At 44.9% G+C, this 26,320-nt stretch overlaps 2 protein-coding genes, 1 long non-coding RNA gene and 1 other non-coding gene across 10 annotated transcripts; 1 reads left to right on the plus strand and 3 right to left on the minus strand.

Annotated features, from left to right (window-relative positions):
- Nucleotides 1-6,599, minus strand: RNASE11 (ribonuclease A family member 11 (inactive)). Of its 5 annotated transcripts, none has more exons than XM_063715434.1 (4): nt 4,187-4,355; nt 3,890-3,952; nt 1,304-1,438; nt 1-802 (listed from the first exon to the last, which is right to left on the minus strand). In XM_063715434.1, the coding sequence occupies exons 3-4, from the start codon at nt 1,315-1,317 to the stop codon at nt 181-183; spliced, it is 636 nt and encodes a 211-aa protein (XP_063571504.1). In that variant the 5' UTR covers nt 1,318-1,438; nt 3,890-3,952; nt 4,187-4,355; the 3' UTR covers nt 1-180. The 5 variants fall into 5 exon arrangements, with proteins under 5 accessions (XP_063571504.1, XP_063571505.1, XP_063571507.1 ...); XM_063715435.1 differs by having other exon boundaries at nt 4,096-4,355; XM_063715437.1 differs by having other exon boundaries at nt 1,335-1,438; nt 4,187-4,317.
- LOC134760028 (uncharacterized) lies at nt 3,937-23,519 on the plus strand. 3 transcript variants are annotated; one of them, XR_010136932.1, is made up of 6 exons: nt 4,500-4,645; nt 6,928-7,066; nt 7,625-7,813; nt 12,959-13,107; nt 18,972-19,091; nt 22,144-23,519. It is a non-coding gene; the product is annotated as an uncharacterized LOC134760028 (long non-coding RNA). The 3 variants fall into 3 exon arrangements; XR_010136934.1 differs by lacking the exons at nt 4,500-4,645; nt 7,625-7,813 and adding an exon at nt 3,946-4,050; XR_010136933.1 differs by lacking the exons at nt 4,500-4,645; nt 7,625-7,813; nt 12,959-13,107 and adding an exon at nt 3,937-4,050.
- On the minus strand, nt 6,508-26,126 carry RNASE12 (ribonuclease A family member 12 (inactive)). The gene is made up of 3 exons (XM_063715439.1): nt 25,821-26,126; nt 7,598-7,679; nt 6,508-7,099 (listed from the first exon to the last, which is right to left on the minus strand). Exons 2-3 carry the CDS (start codon nt 7,629-7,631, stop codon nt 6,618-6,620), a joined length of 516 nt encoding a protein of 171 aa, XP_063571509.1. The 5' UTR covers nt 7,632-7,679; nt 25,821-26,126; the 3' UTR covers nt 6,508-6,617.
- Nucleotides 25,610-25,681, minus strand: TRNAP-AGG (transfer RNA proline (anticodon AGG)). The gene has a single exon. It is a non-coding gene; the product is annotated as a tRNA-Pro (tRNA).
- Nucleotides 26,127-26,320: the final 194 nt, after the last annotated feature.

Consider the following 26,320-nt stretch of genomic DNA (forward strand, 5'->3'; position numbering starts at 1 on the left):
TGCCAGTATCAGTTATAAATTTTAATTGAATTATCCACAGTTTTGGATTTTTCACTCCTCCAGTTAGAATAAATAATCAACAGTTTACTATAGTGCTAAAGAGTAGATATTAAGGAAAGGTTTAAACAAGAATGAACATGAAGAGGTCCTTCTTTAGTAAGACCCTAGTCCTAAAGGGATTTACAACTTAGAGCCACAAACTAACCAGCTCATCAGAGAATGACCTGTCAGCACTGTCAGTATCTTCTCTAATGAGGTAACACTATGGTATTGGCACCTGGGGAATTGTTTGCCTGTAGTGAGCTGGCACACTGTATTTTCCAGTTCTGGGCTCTCACAGCAGCTTATGCCAGGATTCTGTACAAACTTGCAGCTGGGGGCCTTGTGGACCCTGCGCATCACTTCCGTGGAGCCATGGATGAAGTTATTGTTCCATTTGCACGATCTGTTTGCTTCTGAAACTTTTCTCCAGACTGTCATGTCATTGCAACACTCTTTGTCATTACCTGAACTGTCTCCTTTGGGGTCACTATAATGTAACCTCCTGAATGTCAGTAATGAGGAAGACATATCATCCTTGGACATGCTGAGGCTGGTATTTTTAACTAACTGGATCGGGTTCATCAATATCTCAATGGTCTGTTTTTCTTGGCCACTTTTTGCCATGTCATATTGCATCTCTTCCTCTATAAATTCTTCTTTAATTATCTTCATTGTGCTTTCTGATGCTTCTGCAAGAACCAGGCCCAGGCTGAGCAGCAGCAGAGGAACGGTCTCCATCTCAGATGTAGTGTAATCTCTCCTGCAGTAAAGACAATAAATGAAAGATAAAATAAGAAGAAGATTAAAGAGGTAGTTCTTTCTTCCTCCTGACAGTTATTCCTGGGAATGACCCCTACATGTAGGTTAAAATTTTTATATCTGTGAATGGAACTATGATATAATAGAAACACAATCAGCTGTGGAGTCTGAAGACTCATGTTCAAGTCCCTGCTTTTCTGCTTATAATTTATTCAACCTTATTTAACCCCAGTTTCCCCATCTGAAAAAAATTGCGAGAATTACGTAAGGTGATATGTTTAAAGATCTACAACCAAGTATTTGTTTCTTATCCTTTTCCCTTGGTCTATAATCTCATTGGTGGGGTGTATAATCTCCATGGTGGGTCAAAATTCTCACTCAACACATCCCTCACCATTACTGTATCTCCTATAGCCTCATATAGAACCTGGCACATGGTAGCCACTTGAACACAAAATAAAACACACATTGCCATTTCCCCATCTCTCATTTCTTTTCTCACCCATTCTCAGTCATAAGATTTCTGTCTTTACCAGTTCCTTCGGCAAGTTGATCCTGTAGAGGAAGATTCCACTTTGTTGCAGAGCTAGAAGTGAAATCGTGTTTGTTTCCCGGGAGTTTCTGCTGTTGTGTCTAACTGAGGCAAGGAGAGGCAACAGAGGGGTAGATAGGGTTGTATGAAATTGATGCAGGAGACCATGTGGAACCAAGGAAGCTCAGGGAGAACTGAACAAAGTGTCCATATGGCAGTCAGAATCCCAATGACCTGGGCAGCACCATTGCTTCTTATTCTGTGAAATCTTGTCTGTCTATTTATACCAAAACCCAGCATGACTTTTTTGTTTTCTGAAACCCTACAGCACAGATTAAGTTGCACTTCATTTTATACGATCTTTTTCATTTTTCTAGTTAGTCAATTCATGTTAATCTTTTCTCCCTCTTTTTAGGCTAAAAATTCCTTGAGCCTGAAACACAGTTTCTGATTATTTATACTTTTATTCATATAGAATCAAATAATGAGCTGTAGATTAATAAAGAATCTGCACTCCAGGATCAGTTATAAATTTTAATGGAATTATCCACAATTTTGCATTCTTCACTCCTCCAGTTAGTATAAATAATCAAGAGTTTACTATAGTGCTAAAGAGTAGATGTTAAGGAAACAGGAAGAAGAGCAGAGCAGAAATTCTCAGTCTTTCTGAAACATGTAATTCAAGTGGGCAGCGTTCATAGCTGCCTGGGTTTTATTTAGTGTGTGTAATTACTGCACACACACTAATTTCTCAACACTATTTGTTAACAACATAACATGACTTTACTAGTATGTAAAATCCTTTACTTGAGGTCAATCCTGGAAAATCCCTAAAGAATGGTTATTTAAGTTAATAATTATTTCTCTCTCTTTAGAATGATTCCATTTTCCTCTTTTTTATCTTCCACCTCTAAAGCCTCCATCCCTTCTACATTGATCTCCTACATTATTACCCTTACTTCCCTCCTAATCACCCCATCTTGACCCTCCAATTTCTTCTATACACTACTTTTCTAAAAACATAACTTGCAATGACACTCAGAATTTTTGAAACATTCCTCTTTGCTCACAGTAGGAAGTCTGATCCCCTGAGCCCAGGAGCCAATGCTTCACTTGGTCTAATCTCAATCTGCCTATCAGGATTTATCTCCCATTATTTTGCTACACAAACCTGCCCTTTTCAATCAGTGTGACTCTCCTTTTTTTTTAATACACCCTATGCCATCTCTCCCACTTAGCTTCTTTCTTGAATGGCTATACTTTCCTGTCTCCTGAAATCCTTCAAAGCCCAGTTCAGATCTCATTCTTTATTTTACATATTTCATCACTGCTTAAGTCTACTAAATCCATTTCCAACTTCTCTGAACTTCTTATCATTCCCTTCTTATACCACTCATTTGATGTTATTATATATGAACTTTTAAAAAATTATATTTGAATTTAAAATGTCTGTGTGAGACTAGAGCAAAAACCTAGCACCAAGAATACATAAGCCTTAATTGGGTTGATGGATTATTGATAGATTATTAAGAATTAAATATATGCATCCAGGTGTGTGCCCAAGGATGCCTTGACCAAAGACCTGATGCGTTTTGAAGAGAAAAAGGATGAGGGATTTATAGGGAATTTATTTTGTTTCCTAAACTTCCATCTCCTATACCATTGACATCAGTAGTGAGGTGATAATAGGGAAACAGAAAGACCGGGAGGAGAAAGATAAACAGGAAGAAGAGCAGGGCAGAAATTTCCAGTCTTTCTGAGACATGTATTTCAAGTGGGCAGCATTCACAGCTGCCTAGGTTTTATTTGAAACTGCTAAGAGTTTCAAATTAGCCCATTAAAAAAATATACCTGGCTGGGCACAGTCACTCATGCCTGTGGTCTCATTGCTTTGGGAGGCCAATGCGAGAGGATCACTTGAGGCCAGAAGTTCAAGACCAGCCTAGGCAACATAGTGAGAATCCATCTCTACAACAACAACAACAACAACAACAACAAAAAGCCAGTTGTGGTGGCACATGCCTATAGTCCCAGCCACTAGGGAGGCTGAGGGGAGAGGATTTCTTGAGCCCAAAAGTCTGAGACTGCAGTGAGCTATGATCACACCACTGCACTCTATCCTGGGCAACAGAGTGAGACTCTGATTCTATATATCTGTATAATATATATGTATATACATATTTAGATACAGATAGATAGATATAGATATACACACACCCAAACTACAAATGCCTAAAATGTCACAATTCATTTGAATTTGGTGTTGATCCCTGTTGAATGAAATTACTCTGAGGATAGAGCCTATTGGTTCATCTCAGTTATACTTTTATCTGCAAGACACTTTTAATTAGAAAAGAGGAGGTTGGGTGAGGAAGGGGAGAAAAAGCACTGAAAAGGAAACAAAGGCAACAAAACCTAGGGAGACGGATAGAAAAAGGAATCAGAATTCAGAAAATAGATGTAGGAACCTAAAGGATGCATTTCATCCACTTCAAAGTTTTGCCCAGAAAACGATGCTACCAAGGCCCAACAAATCATATGCTAGGGACCACCTACCTGTTCCTGTTCAGTTTCTATTCAGACGCTGAGGGCTCTGTTTACCTGGTGACACCCAAAATTCTATGGAGACAACAATGACAACAGAATTACCACAGAGAACTAGAAAATAAAACTCAGCTGAAAAACGGCCACCTAAGATGGAAGAAGCCATGAGATGAGTAAGTGTTGTCCACTCACAAGGTTGCAAACTGTCCTTCACTTACAATTATCCCCCAACTCCCCCTCCTAAATCTGATCAATCACATGGAACTTGATGGTTACAAAAGACAGAGCTAACAACTAGCATAAGTGCACCTTCTTCTTTGACATGAACTTGAACTAAGTCCAAATGAGCAATGAACAGCTGAAGTCTCTCAACTGAAAAGATCAGGACAGAGAGTGCTCTCCAAAGCCCGTGACCCACTCATGCCTGCTCTAGGTCACTGTAGGAGTCTCTGGCTCTCACATACAGGATTGAAATGCCATAGTTCAGAATTAGTGACAACATAATCTGGCCTTTATTTGCCAATTGCCCCTTATTTCTTACTACCTCACAATACAAATTCTCCCCTCCAACAATGGCTATAATATAGCCATTTTCTATACTACTTAAGGAATAGAATTATAGACTAATAGACTTGGAAAGAACTTGAAAGATTATCTAATTCAAGATCCTCACTTTATAGACAAGGAAACTAATGAATAGAGAAGAAGATGACTTCATGAAATCCCCAGAATTAGAAGCCTCTCTTTCTCTTCCTTCTCCTTCTGGCTGTAAGGATACTATGCCCATAGCTGAATGTGGGGAAACTAAGCAGTAAGTCCAATCGTAAGAACTAAAAAGAGAAAAGAGTTAGTAGTCCAGCTCAAAGTCGTCTCTGTTCCTTCTGGAGATGCAAAGAGGAGGTCATTGAGCTCTGAAAGTCTCAATCCTTCCCTGGGAAATCCTTATCTGTGTCTCTCTAAAGTCTTTAAGGGAAATGGTTTCAGACCAGTCAGGCTCCTTTCTTTATTTCAAGACACAAAGGGAGCTGCTGAACAGGAACAGATGATGCTTGAGTTGTATATGCTATCTTTAAAAAAGACCCTAAGAGGTCACCTCTGTTGCTTCTACAGCTAGAAGCAGGACTAGGATTAGGCAGAGGTTAATGAGACACCCACTCTAAGACCAAAATTTAAGAGAGTGCCACAAAATTCAATAATCAAGATAAATAATATTTTAATGCAACAATTTTAGAAAATATTTATTTATTTATTTTTGAGACAGAGTCTTGCTCTGTTGTCCAGACTGGAGTGCAATGGCATGATCTCGGCTCACTGCAACCTCCACCTTCCAAGTTCAAGCTCTCCTCCTGTGTCAGCTTCCCAAGTAGCTGGGATTACAGGCGTGCACCACCACACCCGACTAACTTTTGTATTTTTAGTGGAGACGAGGTTTCACCATGTTGGCCAGGCTGATCTCAAACTCCTGACATCAAGTGATCCACCTGCCTCAGCCTCCCAAAGTGCTGGGATTACAGGCATGAGCCACCACGCCGGGCCAGAAAATAAATTTAATGCAAAATAATCCCTGATGAACAAATGTTAAAATTTTAAATACCAGGATCTGGCACTGCACTACATGTTACTCACATAACTCATCTTACCCTAATCCTAGCCTTGTCGGATTGGATCTTCAAAATTTTGTGATAGATATTTTGAGCATCCAAGATTTTTTTTTAATTTTTTTTTTTTTTGAGACGGAGTCTCGCTCTGTCGCCCAGGCTGGAGTGCAGTGGCGCGATCTCGGCTCACTGCAAGCTCCGCCTCCCAGCTTCACGCCATTCTCCTGCCTCAGCCTCCCGAGTAGCTGAGACTACAGGCACCTGCCACCACGCCCAGCTAAATTTTTGTATTTTTAGTAGAGATGGGGTTTCACTGTGTTAGCCAGGATGGTCTCGATCTCCTGACCTCGTGATCCACCCGCCTCGGCCTCCCAAAGTGGTGGGATTACAGGCGTGAGCCACCGCGCCCGGCGAGCATCCAGGATTTCTGCATTAATTTTGATTTTTTTAAAATACTGAAATCAAGGCCGGGCACAGTGGCTCACGCCTGTAATCCCAGCACTTTGAGAGGCTGAGGTGGGCAGATCACCTGAGGTCAGGAGTTTGAGACCAGCCTGACCAACATGGAGAAACCCCATCTCTACTAAAAATACAAAAATCAGCCGGGCGCGGTGGCACACGCCTGTAATCCCAGCTACTTGGGAGCTGCCTCAGCAGAAGAATCACTTGAACCCGGGAAGCAGAGGTTGCAGTGAGCTGAGATCGCACCATTGCACCCCAACCTGGGTAATAAGAGCAAAACTTCGTCTCAAAAAAAGAAAAAGGAAACACTGAAATCAAATATATTCATCTAGGTTACTAGATTTTTGGTCTTCTGGTGCCCTCTTAAGTTTTGCACCTCAAGTGAGTGGCTCATTCACTTTATCTTAATCTCAGTCCTGTTTCTCATCAAAGGACCCAGAGGTAAGGGACAAAAAATTGAAACACATGTAGAATTTATGGTTTAATTCAGTAAAGATTATTTTATTGAAGCAGAATAAAACAATCCCAACTCAGCAATATAGGAAGGATAAATTAATTACCAGTGGCTTCCCCTTTGGCTCAAGGCATTGCCCCATGTCCACGGTTCAGGTCTGCCTCAGGCACAGCCAGCTCCAATGCCATTGAGAGAAGAGATCTCAGACTCAGGAGCTGATCTTGAGTTATTTAACATAGCCAAGGAAACTATCTGGCCTCAAGTCATCACAAGTGACAAGAACAAACCCCTCTGTGGGGGAATAGTGGTACCTGCAGGCAGGGTATCTTGTGCCTTCAATGAGTTGACAGACTGTCATTTTGAACTTTGTCTCACTCTGAAAGCAGAAAATGGCTGAAAGGTTTTGGCAAGCAACCTTCTTGGGAGAAATGCAAATACTATTGATTTTTCGAGGCCTCTCATGGATGAAGACATGCTCCTTTTTACAAGTGTGGTCAGGTTCCCTGATAACTCTTTGTATGATCATGTGGTTGCAGTACCTTGCAGGAACGGGAACGTCATTCTGAGGATAGTCCACATGCAAGTGTTCTAAGGTTGACATCACTACTTCATCATTCACCTCATTTTCCCAGAACAGAAGCACCAAGAAAATTATCACCATTATTATCATCAGAGGTAAGAGTGACTTCGCATCTTTGGCTTTGACTGCTGTTGAGTAAGGGAAGACAGAAAATAGCAAAGGACAGTCAGATTCCTCCTGCTCCAACCCCTGGCTGCTCCCCCATCCTTGGAATATTTTGTTTCCTTCTCTCCACTAATTAAAATCACACTGACCTTGCAAGATCCAGCTGGAGGCATAGTTCCCCAGAAAGCCTTTTTTGACCATCTCAGCTCAGAGTTTGGTATTGAGCTGTTCTCTAAATTATTCCTGTTGTGTTTGTTTTGTTTCTACAAGTTCTTTGACAGCATCTTTGACCACATCTCCTATTTCTCAAATCCTTCAAAGTGCTCAACACAGAGCTGGACATATAGAAGGTGGTCAAGGTTACTTATATTGCTGAATAACTTTCTTTCCCATAATTTTCTCAACCTTAACTCCACCCAATTGCACATGATTTTAGTACCTTCTACTCATCTATTCTTCCCAATTCCTTCCAAGTCCCTCCCTCTGTCAGTCCTGCTTGGCTCTGTGCTAGCTCCTCTCACCTGTCATTTTCCTGGTCGCTCTCACAGGTAACATAGCCTTTTGATCATGAATTTGAGAAAATCGCTTGTGTCTTGCTGTTGCCTGACAATAACCGATAGAGAACCTGTTGAATGTGGGAAGAGTCAAAGTAGAAAGAGCAGAAGGGAGGGACCTGCACAAGGTGTGCTTGGACACCACTGGGGAGGAAGAGAAGTTACCTTCAGCAGGAGAGTCGGGTAAGGCAGGTCCTGAATGTGTCCGCATTAAACAAGTGAGGACTTTTCGGAACATTTAGTGAAGGCCAATGTGTACCAGACACAGTACTGTCTCCTTTCTAAATTTTCAATCAGTCCTTATGACAAATACATGAAATTTTTCATTTCATTGACAAATAAATGAGTTGCAGAAAGGCTAAGGTGGAGATGGGAAGTGAGAAGGAAAGCAAGAGTCCCATCCTGTCAGTGCCAAACACTCGGATTCCAGTTTTAGCAAGTTTCATTTCCACGTGGTGTCCAGTACAGGACAAAAACAATTCCCTGGCAATAACGTTAATCTTGATAAAGCCCTGGGCTTCTGAGGAGTATGGAGATAGTTCCCAAACTGCTGAACATTGGAATCAACGGGAGATTTAAAAAAATATTGGCTTCCACCTTGATACATTCTGCTTTAATTGCTATTGTGTGTGATCTGGGTTGGGGAGTCTTAAAGGATCCCCACGTGATTCTAATATATAGCAAAACTTATAAGGGGAACCACTGAACCGTGGGTATACATGGGAAACCCACATGGGAGATTAGTGGATAAGGGCTTAGTAAAAACATAGTGGTTCAAAGTATTGAGACCAGAGAATTATTTTTGTTGCTGTCATCTCCCAGTTAGTTGATACAGGAATGGGCAAATGGACTTAGTTTTACTACTTCATGCCCTGAAATTATTTCTCTTTTGGAGCGACAGTTACAAAATCTCCTCTGTGCATATCTGTGTCTTTCTAATTGGCAGGAAGAAAATGATCGCAGGGTAAAAAATTATCTAGGAAAAACAGAATCCTGGAGAAGGCTTCAAAGAATGCTTCTCTTTCTATATAAAAACGAAAGCAAAATTTCAAATTGTGAAAATGAGCAACCAGGAGAATATATTTACTTCCAAAAATGTCCATTCTGGGTGTCCTTTCAGAATTCAAACTATCCTGTTTTGGATATGTGTTACCCAAAGCCACAAAGATATAAGTGCATGCTTAATTTTTGACACGATTTTCAATTAACAAAATTTGATTTTGTACATCTTGCAGAAACATTTCCAATGTATACAGAGAATTATATCTATGTACTGTAACATGTTCATTATTTCCTGCCAGAACTTCCAAGTAGCTGAAGTACAGGTACTTTACTAAGTGTACAGGCAGAGAAGTAATCCCTGTTACAAAGATTTTCCCCAAAGGAGGCAACTAAACCTATCCCTAGGGTATTACACTGCACAAGGAGTTGAGACTGAGTCCAAATGTTAACTAGTGTGGCAGCCTGGAAGAAAATATTTGTAATGCCTAAAACCACCTTTGTGGTTTTAGATTTATATGTAGATTAGCATCTACATATAAGAAACTCCTTCATGTCAGCCCTAAAAAGACAGGAAACCCCAGGGGGAAAAAAAATTGTCAGAGAAAAGCCAGTTTCAGAAGATAAAGCCAAAATGGATAATGAGCAATGCTCCACTTCATTAGTAATCAAAGAAATGGAAGCTAAAATAACAAAGAAATTGTTTATAACCATCAGATTATCAAAAATGATTATCAAGAATTAGAAAAACAGATAATATCAAGTGCTGGTAAAAACATTGCTGGGCATAAAAATTGATGTGGCAATACTAGAAAGGAATCTGGAAATGTTTGGTAAGATTAAGGGTTTGACCTGAGACCTTTTAATCCCACTCCTGGGTGTAGAATCTAACAAAATGCCACAGTATTGCTTCTATATCAAATTAAAACTAATTCAGAATGGGCGCAGTAGCTAATGCCCGTAATCCCAGTACTTTGGGAGGCCAAAGCAGGCAGATCAACTGGGCAACATAGTGAAACCTCGTCTCTATAAAAACACAAAAATTAGTGCGGTGTGGTCGTGCACGCCTGTAGTCCCAGCTACTTGGGAGGCTGAGGTGGGAGGATCACCTGAACCCGGGAGGTAGAGACTGCAGTGAGCCGAGATTGTGCCACTGCACTCCAGCCTGGGTGACAGAGTGAGATTCCATTCCCCACCAGGAAAAAAAAAAAAAAAAAAAAAAAAATTAAAACTAATTCTGAGTCTTTTGGCTTAGAATTAATTTTCCTTGGGGAGAATTTCAACTCATGCCGTTATAAAGTTCCCTCTTCCTCCCAGATATCCAGGGAAATCTGGACAGCATATTGTTCTTATTCCTTCTTTATTCTGTGGCACCTGTAGTGGCCAATGGCATTAACTAAGGGACAAACATTCTCATTCACTTCTCTGGTAAAAACACCTAGAATACAGAGTTCAGATCCAGAATCTTGACCCTTTGTTGTAGTAAGATGTGACTTTTTTCAAACACCTACTATATAAAGGATTTTTCTCACCTATTGTAAGGGCCTTTTATCATTCACATATTATTTAATTCAACATATATTTATTAAACACTACCTGTGCCAGGCACTCTTCTAGGCCCTTGGGACACACCAGTGAAAAGACAAATGTCCCTCTCCCCACTACTGACTCTGAATCAGTACCTCAATATGAAAATTGGTAATTAAAATATAAGAATTGTACATTTATTCTGCCATTCCTTCAGGAAGTATATTCCTGGGCAACCAAATCGCTTCCATGTGCTGTGGAAAACTCTTCTTTAGAGAACAATGACAACTAATAAATATGAAAGGAATAATACAATTAGAAAATCGCCATTTTATAATCATTAATGAAATTATTAAGCCAGGCAAAAATCATTTGCTGGGTGGTAAAAATTATTAAATGAGAGGCTATATAAGGCCAGGCACGGTGGCTCACGCCTGTAATCCCAGCACTTTGGGAGGCCCAGGAGGGCGGATCATGCGGTCAGGAGATCGATACCATCCTGGCTAACATGGTGAAACCCTGTCTCTATTAAAAATACAAAAAATTAGCCGGGCGTGGTGGCGGGTGCCTGCAGTCCCAGCTGCTCGGGAGGCTGAGGCAGGAGAATGGCGTGAAGCCGGGAGGCGGAGCTTGCAGTGAGCTGAGATCATGCCACTGGGCGACAGAGTGAGACTCCATCTCAAAAACAAAACAAAACAAAAAACAAAAACAAAAAACCAAACAAACAAAAAAAAGAGAGGCTATGGGGAACTTTGCAATGGAAGATCTGGCTGCCACCACCCAAACAGAAGTAGAAGGTGAGTTATGATGTGCCTCCTAATAAGGTACTGTAGCACGTGCACAGCACTGTTTACCCAGTAATATTGCCAAAGAATTGAGCAGATTAGTTTATTAAGCCTTAGATTTAACTTCCAGATTATAGGAAATTTAGGGAAAAGAGGTGCAAATTGTATAATACTACAAGGAAGCAATAAGACAGGTCCAGAGTATGTGACATTCTACCAGTTTCTTCACAAAGTCTATCACACAAAAACAAAGAGGGATAAACTGTTACAGATTAAAAGAATATTCAAATTTTGAATCTTACTTGAATGTACATATGGACTGGGCATTAGATTATGTTAAGAACATAATTTTACTTTTATAAGATATTATAATTATGTAGAAAATGTCTTTATTTTTTGGAGATAATATTCAATAGTTCTAAGTGTGAAATACCATGATATCAAGTATTTTCTTCCAAGAAATAAAGAAAAAAGAAAGGAAGAAAGAAAAAGGGAGGAGGAAAACGGGAAGAGAGAAAAAAAATCTGTGGCAAATTTTTTATAATTGTTGCTTTTAGGAGGAGAGGTGTAATAGGATCTATTATTCTATTCTTTCTACTTTTGTGTATATTTGCAAATAAGTATTTTTTAAAAATTAAATTCCTACTTTCATGGAATTTACATCTGGTGGAAGGAGATAGACAATGAAAAATAAACATAATCAATACTTTAGTGTTTTAGAGGATAATAAGTGCTGTGCACTTTTTTTTTTTTTTTTTTTTTTTGAGACAGAGTCTCACTCTGTTGCCCAGGCTGGAGTGCAGTGGCACAATCTCGACTCACTGCAACCTCAGCCTCCCTGGCTCAAGCGATTCTCATGCCTCAGCCTCCCGAGTAGCCGGGATCACAGGTATGCACAACTATGCCTGGCTAATTTTTGTAGTTTTGTAGAGATGGGGTTTAGTTGTGTTGCCCAGGCTGGTCTGGAACTCTTGGACTCAAGCAAGTCACCCATCTTGGCCTCCTAAAGTGCTGGGATTTCAGGCGTGAGCCACTACACCCAGCTGGTGTTGTGCAAATTTAAATAGGATGATCAGAGTAGTCCTAGCCGTTATAGGTTTTCTCTTTCTGCCTTTCTAACCAAGTGCTAATATTGTTTGAGAATCTACCAGTTCTCCACATAACCATGAGCTTCAAGGGGACCTGCTGGGGATCTGGGTGTGAATCTGCTGGGCCCTGAGTCAATCAAGGTAATCCCATTCATGTGGGGCCAGTGAGAAGGAAAGGATGCACAGCTGGAAGCTTTTGGGAAGTGTACACAGGGTAAGGATAAGCTGCTGTAACAAAGACATCATCAGGCCAGGCGCAGTGGCTTACGCCTGTAATCCCAGCACTTTGGGAGGTGGAGGCGGGCGGATCACTTGAGGTCAGGAGTTGGAGACCAGCCTGGCTAACACAGTGAAACCCTGTCTCTACTAAAAATACACAAATTAGCCAGGCATGGTGGCGTGTGCCTGTAATCCCAGCTACTCCGGAGGCCAAAGCAGGAGAATCGCTTGAACCCAGGAGGCAGAGGTTGCAGTGAGCCGAGATCGTGCCACTGCACTCTAGCCTGGGCAACAGAATGGGGCTCCATCTCAAAAAAACAAGAACAAAAACAAAACAAAAAAACAAAGACATCATCAGTAATCCAGTGACTTAAAGAAGGTAGAAGGTGATTTCTTCTTGGCTTAACAGTTCAAGGTGAGCACTTCAGATTCTGTTCACACTATCATTTAGAAACTCAGAATTATTCATATATACTTTTCTAAAACGATAAAACACTTTAAGAAAATATTAAGAACTAATTCAACTATATTATGGAGTGGATACCTACCAGGTTATCTAGTCAGACTATTTTTTAATTTAGATTTTTATTTTTAATTGACAAATAATAATTGTATATATTTATGAGGTTCAGTGTGAAGTTTTGATATATATAGTATATTGTGGGATGATTATATCAAGCAAACTAACATATCCATTACTTTTTTAATAGTGCAGATCCTTTTTTAATAGCGAGAACATTTAAAACCTACTCTTTGAATAATTTTGAAATCTACCAAATGGCAGCATGGCCCAGGAGTGTGACTGGCAGTGAAGGAGCTGGGAAGACCTTGGATGCAGGAAGGTCATTTAAAGCAAAAGGTGCTCCCCTAACTCCACGATTTTCTAGCCTTTTCCTACTTCTCTATCACCCAGAAGCTACCTTTGAGCACTTTGAGCACCTCTCTTAAGACAGGTTGAAAGTGCCTCTGAACTGGGACCCGATTTCTTTCCTTTTCTGTTTATTTTCACTAAGAAGCCCCCCGAATCATTTTCACCTCCTACTCTGGTGATGAAAAGAGTCAGATGATATCCTGAGTTTCTTTCTAACAGTGGAAGTAGGCCTTGCTCATGAGGAAATCTAGGCTGGTTCACACACACTCTTAGTCACACAATGCAAGTTCACTTGTCGAGAAATATTTCTAAGAGCAATGCAAAGGCCATGGGACTTTACCAACCCCTCCAGGAACCCTTTCTTAAACTAACCACCCCCGTCTCTTCCTTGAGTGTCTACAAGAAGCTTTTCTGTGTGGTTCTAGCTCATAACTTCCTAAGTGGTGCTACAGGCGGTTTATCTGGCCTTCTTACACGGTGCGAGCCTCTGGAGAGCAAGAGGAATGTTCTTGTTCTGTCTAGCACAGTGCCTGGTATTTCTGAAGAGATTAAAAAATGTTTGTGGAGTGGATGAATGGGTGAAAGATGTCAGATCTTTCCCCTCTTCTGCCAGTAAGTAGCTGTGTGATCATGGGAAAGTCATGTCACTGCTCAGGGTCTGCATTGCTTCCACTCTGAAATGGGGGTAATAAACAAGAATAAAGGAAGCATTTGACTATTTGTAAGATCTCGCCCTGCTTTTACAAACTGAAGTTCTGAGCTAAATTAAAATGAACTCCAGGCTGTTCTCTTAAGATGACAATGCTCTGGCTACAAGTTTTATTTTCCCTCACCCTGAGGGAATAGGAGGTGGTCTCTACCTGCCAGCCTGGAGTGCAGGGGAGCTGTAGCAACCCGGGAGCTGGAGCCTGGGTACCAGACCCTGAAGTGGGAACTCTGACTCAGGAGTGTGGTGGAGCAGTTCTGTGAACTTGCCTAGGAATTGGCATTCGGTCGAAGGGACACTTTCCTAAATCGGGAACACTTACTACCGCGGAAAAAAGGCACGAGACACCCCCTATTCTGGAGGGTTCGTTGTCTACTTTTGGCAATTGCAGAGCTGTTTTCTTGACAAGATGTGAAATGAAAGATTTGTGCGGTACCCTCACAAGCCCCTGGGCACTGTTCCAAATCCCCTCCTACCACCTCACCTGTCCCCTTGTCCAGGTGGAGTAGACAGACTGGGGCCTGTACGTGTCCAGAACAAGCTGCTCCTGATCGTGGGCAGGACATGTTCTGACGAAGCCATCAATCTCAGCCCTGCAGTTATAGCCCTGTGCTATGCACATGGGAGGTCCTGTTCTCCCTTGGGGAAAAACAAGTCATTTCTTGCTTTATAACTTTCCTCTGTCTCTGAAATGATTGCCACCGGGCAATAGCCCAAGGAAGACCAGGCTAAGGGAAAGTTACCTAAGTGTGTCTTTCTAACAGCTTCTGGGTAGGCCGGTGCCTTCAGTTTTCCACTTCTGAGAATGCTTTGATCATAGCTTATCTGGCTTCTCCTGTGTGTCCCCAGGCTCAGCCCGCAACAGTTCCCTCTGAATTCTCCTTGAGGAAGGACCATTAGCCAGCCTTCTGCTATGGCACCTCGCGGACATTCATATCTTCCATAGCACTCCCAGGCTTGAAATAACATAATTGTCCCCTGACCCCAAATAATCACGAAGGCCCTAAAGAACCCAGATGTGGTAAAAACAGAAACTCCCATGGTGAAACCCCGCCTCTACTAAAAATACAAAAAATGTATTAGCCAGATGTGGTGCTGCGCGCCTGTAGTCCCAGCTACTCAGGAGGCTGAGGCAGGAGAATCACTTGTACCTGGGAGATGGAGGTTGCAATGAGCCGAGATTGCGCTATTGCACTCCAGCCTGGGCAACAGAGCAAGACTCCGTCTTGAAAAAAACAAAAAAACAAAACAAAACAAACAAACAAACAAAAACCCCAGAAACTCCCTTTTCATAACCACCTAACTAGAGCAGAATGAGCAGTGAGCCGAGAGTTGTGAAAGCTGGATTCCTGGCTTGACACTGGCCCTGCCACTAACTAGCTCTGTGACCCTGAGCTTCATTCCATGGGTCTCACTGGCCTCCTTTGAAAGTGGCCAGGAGTTGGCAGCATTGGTGGGATGGAGGAGGTGAAAACAACTCACAGTTTTAGAGGTGAAAAAGCACCTCAGACTATACCATTCTCTGAAGCAGGGCTCTAGGCTTGTGTATTAGAAAGTTGAAACGTGGCTCTCAGGGGCTCAGCCACATTTCCAGCAGCTTGTTCGGGACACGTACAGGCCCCAGTCTGTCTGCTCCACCTGGAAAAGGGGACAGGTGAGGTGGTAGGAGGGGGTTTGGAACAGTGCCTAGGGGCTTACGAGGGTACTGCACAAATCCTTCATTTCACACCTTGTCAACCCTACTGCACCACAGTGATCTTTTTTAAACACAAATCCAGTTATGTGCCTGTGATATCCACTTTCTCCATCTAAAATGTGTCAATGGCTTTTCATTAGTCTTAAGAAAATGACCACAGTCCTCACCTCTGCCTACCAGGCCTTGCATAGATGGCCTCTCCTCAAACCACTCTCTCTCCATCTTCATATTCCTGCCATGCACTCCTCTTTTTAGTTCCCTTAACCCTTTTGGCTTTCTTCCAACTCAAGGTTTTTGTTTGTTTGTTTGTTGTTGTTGTTTTGAGATGGAGTCTTGCTTTATTGCCCGGGCTGGAGTGCAGTGGTGCGATCTCAGCTCACTGCAACCTCTGTCTCCTCAGATCAAGCGATCTTCCTGCCTCAGCCTCCCAAGTAGCTGGGATTTCAAGCGTGCACCACCGTGCCTGGCTAATTTTTGTATTTTCAGTAGAGACAAGGTTTCACCATGTTGGCCAGGCTAGTCTCAAACTCCCGACCTCAAGTGATCCGCTGTCTCGGCCTCCCAAAAGTGCTGGGATTACAGGTGTGAGCCACCAGGCCCAGCCCAACTTAAGGTTTATTTTGTTGTTGTTGTTGGTTCCACTAAGGTAACCATCAAAAAGATGAATGAGCTTTATAAAGAAAAGCTCTCTGATATTATAAAGAGCAAAATATAGCTCTTTTAGGCCATGACAATACATCATTACATTTACTCAATATTTATTGAGCAAATAGTTGTTGAACATTTATTGTATTCCAGGCACTGTGCTTAGAACAGAGATTTCTACAGGAAAGCAGACAGATGTTGTCTCTGCCCTCATGAAACAGTCAGACAATTTTTTAAAGCTTAGAAATATAATAAATTTATTATGTTAGTGATAAGGACCACAAGGGAAATTACAGGGTTTTATGCAAGCAAAACAGACTGCTTCACTTATTCTGGGTTTTCTGGGAAGGCTTGTCTAAGGAAAGGAAGGATGCATAGGTTCACCAGGCAGAATGGGGAAGGTGAGTAGAGTAAGGAACACTCCATAGTGAGAAAACCAGACTATGTGGCTGCAGCATGAGCTGTGGTACCCAGTGGCAGAGGCACTGCTTGGATGGGTCCCAGTGGAAACATGGGAGGCAGTGGACAGGTCTCCCGCGAGTGTGAAGAAGGTACTGAAGCAACTGGAAGCTCACAGCACCAAGAAGGGGTGCACCTTCGCCAGCAGAGTTGGATGGGCATTTCTGACTGCACTATGTGAAGTATACGCTCAGTCCCTGCGGGACATGGCACAGCTAAAGGACCTTCAGGCGTAAGTTGGGTTCCTGGGGGCCCAAATGCACAGCTTGGAGAAAAACCTGGGGTTAAGGACCTCCAGGTGCAAGCAGGGCACTTAGAGGCTCAGATAAACAGCCTGGAGCGGGAGCTGGAAATAGCTGTTGGCATGACCTTGAGCCCGTCCTCCAGGCCGGACACTCATGCTTGGTCTGATCCTGAGGAGGAGGCTCCTCTGCTGCTGGCTTGTCCTGTGATCCATCAGAAGGTAGAACATGAGCAGCTGATGGGACCCTAGGGGAGAGCTCAGAGGCCCCCCACAGTGGTGGAATACACCTCTTATAGTGCTTCTCCTCCCACTGAGTTGCGGGAGTTAGGTAAGCAATGCAAGGAGCACCCAGGGGAGCCCCCGCTGCCTGGCTACCCCATTGTGGGGATGAGGGGGCTGACAGCGTTTCTTGCTCTGCCTCCGAGATGGAGAAGCTGGCTTATATCATAACTCACCCCTCCCTTCATCAGTGGCTGCAGCTGTGCCGACGGTTGGCACAAGGGCAAGGTGACCACATGTTAATCGAGTGGCTGATGGCAGCCATATGGACTGTTAGGAATGATGCTGGAGAGATACCAGAAATTGTGAGTCAATGGCAATCATAGCTGATTTGGTACAGGTACTCCTGGAGATGGGTATGCGGCAGGCTATGTTGGATCTGAATCCCTAGAGGCCAGATGATGAACATTTTATCTCCCACGTGAGGGATCTTGTGCTGGCTGGCAGCCTCCGAGTGCTTTTGGCTCTCTAGCTGCTGTTCTTACTCCACATGTGGGGTGCCGCACACATGAAGTGACTACTGCTATGGCAGCTCTTGAGGAGGCAGAAGGCCATCAGCGGGATTGGGGAATCTGCGCCATAAAGAAGGGGAAGGTGCCCCCATAAAGAAGGGGAAGGTGACCCACGAAATAAAAAGGGACCCCAGCCGGTGACCGGCATGCAGATGTGGATGGATTTACTTGCAGCCAGGGTTGCTCGGGAGGAAACTGACAGGAAACCCAATGGAATGCTGTTGGCTCTGTGGAGGCAATTGTCCCCCCAGCAGCAATTCCGGAAAATACCCGAGGGGGCAAAATACTGTTGCTCAACCCAGCCCCGCGGGGACACGGCAGCTCAAGGACTATTTGCAGACTGGTGAAGAGACCGGGCCCTTCCTGTTTGATTAGGGAACTGGCCGAGGTGCTTGGCTTGGTGGTGGGTGTGCCGGACGACTGGAGGCCTCATGTGGAACTGGGAATCCACTAGTCCCCCACCAATGTACAGCAGGTCCTAGCACTGGTAGATACTGGTGCAGACTGCAGTCTTGTTTATGGGAACCCAGATAAGTTTCCAGGAAAAGCTGCATTCATTGATGGTTATGGGGGCCAGTTAGTGAAAGTGAAACCTGTGTCTCTGCATCTTGGCATTGGCCGCTTGGCTTCCAGCCTGTACGCTATGTATGTTTCTCCTATACCTGAATATATTCTGGGGGTGGACATTTTGCATGGTCTGGACTTACATACCACGGCCAGAGAATTCAGACTCCAGGTTCGTGTAGTAAAGCCGGGACTTCGTGGGCATATACATATCACCAGCCCCAAGTTCTGCCACAACCCTGACAGGTTACCTCCATTCATCAATACCATTTGTCAGAGGGGCATACAGAGATAACTGAGACGATTAAGAAGTTAGAGGAGGTGCAAATAGTGCGTGACATCCATATCCCCTACAGTTCCCTGGGATGTCCAGTCAGAAAGCCTGATGGGACTTGGAGGATGAGAGTGGATTACCAGGAGGTGAATAAGGTGACACCCCCTCTGCATGCAGCTGTACCATGGATTTGAGGGACCACCTGACAACGGAACTGGGACAGTACCACTTTGTAGTGGACTTAGCTAATGGATTCTTCTCCATCGACATTGCTCCAGAGAGCCAAAAATAGTTTGTCTTCACATGGGAAGGGTGACAATGCACTTTTACTGTGCCGCCATAGGGCTATGCGCATAGCCCCACCATTTGTCATGGTCTTGTTGCCAAGGACTTAGATGCCTGGAAATGTCCAAAAGGGGTTTGCCTGTTTCATTACATTGATGGTATCATGTTAACCTCTGATTCTCTTGCAGATTAAGAAGCAGCAATACCCCTCTTGTGGCAAGGGTTGGCAGCATACGGTTGATATGTCAACGAATCCAAGGTCCAAGGGCCTGGATTGTCTACCAAATGCTTGGGAGTTGTTTGATCAGGTAAGACAAATGCCATACCGGAAGCCATCATTGATGAAATCCAGGCATGCCCCCGACCCACCACGGTGAGGCAACTGCAGACTGTTGTAGGCCTCTTGGGGTATTGGCGGGTATTCGTGCCCCGTTTGACTCAAATGATAAAACTGTTGTACCAGTTAACAAAAAAGGGGGCTACCTGGGATTGGGATGATGAGGCTGAAACAGGCTTTCTGGCTGCCAAGCAGGCCATTCAGCAAGCACCGGACTTACAAGTAATTGATCAGGGGCACCCATTTGAGCTTGATGTACTTGTAACCACAGATGGTTTCAGCTGGGGCCTACAGCAGCGCACGGAGCACTCTAGAACGCCAATAGGTTTTTGGTCCCAGCTGTGGAAGGGAGCTGAGCTCCGGTATTCACTGATAAGAGAAGGATTTAGCTGCTGTTCAGGCCTGTGAGAGCTTGACAGGAAGGGTTGCAGTTGCTGTGCGGATGACTTACCCAATGGCAGGGTGGGTGCATTCATGGGTAACAACCCCCTAGACTGGGGCAGCACAGACATCCACATTAGCAAAGTGGGGTGCCTACTTAGAACAGCAGAGTATGCTGAGTACAAGTCTGTTAGCAGCAGAGTTACAAGAGGTCTTAGGGCCTGCAGTCCTAACGCAAGATAAGGCCATGGGACCTGAGGCACCCCAGACCTTGAGTCATCACCATTTAAAGAAGGGCGCCCTCCCATTCGTGATGGGGCATTGTATGCAGATGGCTCCAGCCGGGGTGCTACTGCTAACTGGGCTGCTATAGCAGTCCTGCCTAGCACCGATACCATATGGTTTGATAATGGGTATGGACAAAGCAGCCAATGGGCTGAACTTAGAGTGGTGTGGACGGTGATTACTAAGAAGGAGTCACCTATAGTACTTTGCACCAATAGCTGAGCAGTCTGTCGAGGTTTAACTTTGAGGCTGACTACCTGGAAGTTACAGAATTGGCTTGTAGGCCATCGGCCCATTTGGGGCCAAACCACGTGGCAAGACCTCTGGGAAACAGGTCATCAGAAAGATGTAACTGTCCATCGTGTGTCAGGTCATGTGTCTTTGGCCACCTCCGGTAATGATGAGGCAGATGCCTTAGCCAGGGTCTGATGGTGAGAGTCAGCACCTACACAAGATGTAGCCTTGTGGCTACATAGGAAACTGGGACGTGCAGGGAGTAAACTGATGCAACAGGTCAGTAGGCACTGGAGTCTGTCTTTGCCTTCACAGGACATTTTGGAGTCCTGCTGGAAGTGCCCAGCGTGTGCTCAGGCATACCCCAAACGGAGGCAGCCGCCCCATGTAACACAGCAAGTGACGGTAGGCCAGATGCCCTTAACCAGATGGGAAATAGATTCCACTGGGCCACTGCCAAAATCACAGGGCTACACATACGGCTGTAGACACAACCACTGGCTTGTTGTTTGCCTACCCTTGCAGGGCGGCTGACCAGCAACACACCATTCGAGCCCTGCAACACTTATGTGCCTTATACGGCCGTCCCCTGGCTGTTAAAAGTGATAGAACACATTTCACTGGACAGCAGGGACAACAATGGGAACAGCAGATGGACAAACAATGGGTGTTTCATGTTTCTTATAACCCACAAGCCGCTGGCATGATTGAGCAATATAACAGACTCCTGAAGAATGGGTTACAGTTGCATGTTGCTCCCCCATCTTTGCGGGGCTGGAGTTCCAGGTTGGACCAATTACTTACAAGTAATTGATCAGGGGCGCCCATTTGAACCTGGTGTACACGTGACCACAGATGGTTTCAGCTGGGGCCTATGGCAGTGCATGGAGCCCTTTAGAACGCCAATAGGTTTTGGGTCCCAGCTGTGGAAGGGAGCTGAGCTCCGGTATTCACTGATAGAGAAGCATTTAGCTGCTGTATATGTTGCTCTTCAGGCCTGTGAGAGCTTGACAGGATGGGCTGCAGTCGCTGTGCGGAACGACTTACCCAATAGCAGTGTGGGTGCATTCATGGGTAACAACTCCCCGGACTAGGGCAGCACAGACATCCATGTCCAGGTTGGACCAATTACTTACAAGTAATTGATGAGGGGCCAGTGCAACACATTTGCCATCTGGCTGAGGGCATCTGCCCTACCATCACTTAAAATTTTGTGTTAAAATTTTGAATGAGCGACCACGGAAAGGTGGCCCAGGCCTGGTGGAGACACTGTTATCCTGGGCCACCGTCCCCATCCAGCTACAGATACACACCAAGAATGACCTCCTCTGACCAGGTATAGGGACAAATGGTAATCTATTGTTGCCTGCCCCAATGCCCCTGAAGGCAGGGGAACAGAAAACCTGGCGTTGGCCATGGACCCTCCAAGCCCCCCCCATTGCAGATGGTTAGCTATTGTAGCCCCCTGGAGGGAGCATCTGCAGTATGACTTACATGTGACTCCTTGGATATTTAACGTGTGGCCTACACGAATGACCATTCATAGGGGAATGGCCAGGGAAGGGACCCTCCTATATATGTACTGTCTGTGTGGCCTATTTTGAGCTCCCCTGTGACTTTGGCTTGGGTACAAGACCCAAAAGAACCATGGGGAGCTGAGAAGGTGTGGTATCATCACCCAGGGCAGGAGCCTTGGCAGCTGCATTGTTATCCAGAGATGAAAAGTTAGCCTGTATTGGCTGGGCGCGGTAGCTCACGCCTGTAATCCCAGCACTTTGGAAGGCTGAGGCATGTGGATCACCTGAGGTTAGGAGATCGAGACCAGCTTGACCAACATGGTGAAACTCCATCTCTACTAAAAATACAAAAAATTAGCCAGGTGTGGTGGCACATGTCTGTAATCCCAGCTACTCGGGAGGCTGAGGCAGGAGAATTGCTTGAACCCAGGAGTCAGAGGTTGCAGTGAGCCAAGCTCGTGCCACTGCACTCCAGGCTCAGCAACAGAGTGAGACTCTGTCTCAAAAAAAAAAGAAAGAAAAAAAAAGAAAAGTTAGCCTGTATTTTGCCTGAGGGACGTGATTTACCCGTTAATACCTGTGCCTGCTTTGTTGTTCTGGCTGTAGGTTGACATGCTCCAACAGCATTGTGGACTGGGCCCACACCTACGCTGAGGTGACCATTGTCTCCAACTGTTGGATCTGCTCCACCTTCCAGCAGCAGCTGCGGACAGTTTGCCCTGGAACGTGTATCCTGCCTCTGTGAAGAACTGGACATGGCTAGAAGCTTGGGGTCCCACGGACAATGGGTGGGATGCCACAGGGTGGGCTTTGGATAGGAGGCATCACAAAACCCATGGCAAACCTGCCCCTTGGCTGACTCATAGTGTCCATGATGGATGGAGCTGGCTAATGGGAGAACACGTGGTGCCCCCATTGCAGGTATCACAATGTATAGAGCAGCACTGGGGTAAAGTCACTGTGGGATGGTTGCCTACTGAGGTTTGTGCAAACATAACATGTGTCACCACACCAAGGGTGCAGTGGAACAAGCGGCCTTACCAAGGCCAGGCCCCCATGGACTTTGTGCCCCCTGGGAGTTTATGGGTCTGTGGGGACACAGGATGGCCATATCTCCCAGCCAACTGGACTGGACATTGTACCTGGGGTTGGCCCTATGTGCCTGCCACTGTGCTTCCCACATTGCCTAGTCGCCACATAACTGGGAGCCACTGTGTTCCTGCTTTTTGCCAGTGCAGCAGGCCCTCTAGTGGTTCTATCCCTTAGCAACGAGTATCCCTGGAGCAGGCGTCATTACTGTAGAAAAGCAGGTTGCAGCCTTTGCAGACCACACAGCTCGGGCCCAAGTTGCCCTCCTTTTGTTAACTGATGAAGTCGATCAGATCAGGAAGGTGGTGCTGCAAAACCGGATGACCTTAGACATAGTCGCAGCTGCCCAAGGTGGCACCTGTGCCCTTGTAGGGACACAGTGTTGTACATTTATCCCTGACAACCACTGGAATATAATGGCAGCTTTCCAAGGGGTGTCATAGGAAATTAAGGTGATTGACCACCTTACTGATTACCCCCTGCAGAGATGGTGGGCGTCTTTGGGCTCTGGCCTACATTGGGCTCTCATAATCATAGGTAGCATAGCAGGAATATTAGTGGTAGGTTGTTGCTCTCTGTGTTGTTGCTGCGGCCTATGGGTCCAGGGTGCTGCCATATGTGCACGGGTCCCCACCAAGAGGATTCCCTGGCCTAGGGGGTGGAGTGTAAGGAACATGGCTGTGGGCAGCCAAGCAGGCTTAGGCCGAGGTAAACAGCCTAGATGACTCAGTGGGATTGGGGTGCAAGTGCACAGTCCCATATCTTATATAATCATAGCCACCTGGCTCTCAGTCAAGCTCCCCACCTGGCTCTCAGTCACTATCGTTTGTGTAGTGTATAAATGTAACACTGACCCTGTGAAGGGGCTGCTGAATAAAGCCATGTCTCATTTACCTGCTGTCTCTTGAGGGTTCTTCCAGCTCCCTGCCCCACGTCCACCCACTCCCCTCAGCCCTCAGCTGGGGCTGGAACCTAACCCTGAGCATGACAGAGATGCACAGAGGGTTGTAAGCAGAGAAACGACAAGCTCTTAGGATTTGACAGGATCATTCTGACTACTTTGTGGAAAAGAGATTTAAGGGCACAAGGACAAAACAGAGAGACCTGCTAAAGGGCTGCTGCAATAGGGCAGATGAGAAATGCTGATGGCTTCGACTACAGCAGTGGTGGTGGAGGTGGTGAGAAATGTTTGAATTCTGGAAATATTCTGATGATAGAGCCAACATCATTTGTTAAGGGATTGAACATGAGTTGTAAGAGAGAGGAATAAAGGATAATTCCAAGATTATTTGTTTCATAGTTCTTCTAAATATCTGAAGAAGTGTCAGAAGTTAAATACTCAACAGTGTAGCTAGGAATGAAGTGAAAAGTACCTGTGATTTCTAGTTCTTGTTCATCAGATGAGTCAGGACACATCTGGCTGAACTATAGGATGTAAACACTGAATACCCCGCTGGTAGCGGGGGAATAGAGATGAAGAGGGTGTTCTGAGGGTCTAGCCGTTGCGTAGAAAGTGAAAGCCTTCCTCCCCCAACACACACAGCCACATACCCTTCTCAAATAAGCAGGGTGAACCACTAGGCTGTCTTTTCCCTCTATGAGGGAAACACATGTTACGTTTGCACAAACCTCAGTAGGCAACCATCCCATAGCACAGTCCATTTCTGTGGCTTGGGAAAGTAAAGAGGATTGCAGAGGCAAAATAATGTGGCACACGGTTGTACCCAAAAGAAAACTTAACTAGGGAAGATCAAGTACCAGCTAGAAGGGGGTGATTCTGAGGAACGCAGAGTAAGACACAGGGTTCTTACAGAGTTACCCCGCCCTGCATGGTCTCCAGCTGTGTCTTGTAGAGGAACTTGGTAGCATATTAGCTCCCAGGGCAATTCCAGCTACATCTTGGCAGCTTTTTTTCTGAAAAATAGCCACTCCTAGGCTGGGCATGGTGACTCACAACTGTAATCCCAGCACTTTGGGAGACCAAGGCGGGTGGATCACCTGAGGTCAGGAGTTCGAGACCAGCCTGGCCAGAATGGTGAAACCCTGTCTTTACTAAAAATACAAAATATTAGCCAGGTGTGGTGGTGCAGGCCTATAATCCCTGCTACTTGGGAGGCTGAGGCAGGAGAATCTCTTGAACCCAGGAGGTGGAGGTTGCAGTGAGCCCAGATTGCACCACTGCACTCCAGCCTGGGCAACAAAAGCAAAACTCTGTCAAAAAAAGAGAAAGAAAGAGAGAGAGAGAAAGAGAGAGAGAAAGAAAGAGAAAGAAAAGAAAAGAAGAGAAGAGAAGAGAAAAAAGAAAAGGGAAAGAAAGAAAGAAAATCATTCCTAGGGTCCCATCCTCAGAGATCGCAGTGTAATTGTTCTGGGGTTGGACCCAGCAGTGGATGGTTAAAAAGCTTCACAGGTGACTCTAATATGCAGATACGATCGCAAATCCCTGTTGAGAAGTTCATTCCCAAGGGGCTACACCACCGAGTTCCCCACCCCCACGCACACACAGAAAGGTTCAGTGAGCTCAGGCTTGAATGACGGAGCCTAGACTTTATTTGTGACAAGAACTTCGCCACATCTGCTGGCCCCTGTGCTTACAGAGTGAGGGTTATGTGAAACTATTAAACTATGACTGTCCTGAATGAACAATTCCTGGATAATAACAAAGAGCTGCAAAAGTGAAAAGCTGGTGGATTTAAAATAATGATTATGTAAAAGAAATATACATGATATGTGGTAGCACCTGGTATTTATCCTCATAATGTAATACCATGACAAAGAGCATTTTTGCCTAAAGATGAAATACATATATTTGAAATAATGGAGCATTACATGGTACTCACATACTAACTTCAGACAGTGCTTACTTTGTGCGATGGTGTTTAACGTGAATAAACCTGTGGTTTTATTGGGATGTCCACTGACAGAAAAATCTGTGACTTTATGGGAGCCAGCTGACTGCGAGAGGGAAAAAAAAAAAAAAAAAGGGCTCGTCCGGGATTTGAACCCGGGACCTCTCGCACCCTAAGCGAGAATCATACCCCTAGACCAACGAGCCACTCAGGGACTCCGTTTGGGTTACTAAACTTTAATAAGGAAAATTTCAGCCACGTCTACAGTTGGTCACTCTCTTCTTTTATAACTATGGGCATGGGTGACACCTAGTGGATAAAGTAAACCACTGCAGGTTTTCTCACCTAAGTTACGGAAGGCGGCGCCTTGTGACTGCAGATCCCTTTTAGGAAAAATGTTCAGGCGTCAGTGGGAATAATTTAGCTGCATGTTTTCACTTCCGAGTGAGCCAAAGATGCTGTAGGACAGGGAGCAGGCAAATCAGGGACCGTCCCGAGTTGTCCGGTGGTCGGAAGGCATCTCGTCCTTAACAGGCACCGACCGCCGTGCCCGCGGCCGGCAAAAGCTGTTGCCGCAGGGCGCCCTCCGTGGAGAGACCCCGAGGCAGAAGAGGGCCCCGACGCTGCTCGGTGACCTGCCTTGCCTGGCACGGGGCTGGCGCTCCAAACCGTTAGACCTCACAAGGTTGCCCTCCCTCTCTCGGGACGCCTTTCAAAACATGTATTATAACTCTTCCCACCAATTTCAAATAGTGCGGCTTAAAAGATGAAGGAGAGCTAAACAAACCAGAAAGAAAAGAAAGAAAAAATCTGGTAAAACTACAAATACAGGATCATGAAGTTGG

The sequence above is a fragment of the Pongo abelii genome, chromosome 15, assembly GCF_028885655.2.
Source record: "Pongo abelii isolate AG06213 chromosome 15, NHGRI_mPonAbe1-v2.0_pri, whole genome shotgun sequence".
Taxonomy (NCBI): domain Eukaryota; kingdom Metazoa; phylum Chordata; class Mammalia; order Primates; family Hominidae; genus Pongo; species Pongo abelii.

What these genes read in the sequence shown, in the direction of transcription:
- RNASE12 (XM_063715439.1), bottom strand. Translation starts at nt 7,631, where the DNA reads ATGTTACCTGTGAGAGCGACCAGGAAAATGACAG. An exon ending in AGCGACCAGGAAAATGACAG is followed by an intron (nt 7,100 to 7,597) that starts GTGAGAGGAGCT and finishes CTTACTCAACAG; the next exon opens with CAGTCAAAGCCAAAGATGCG.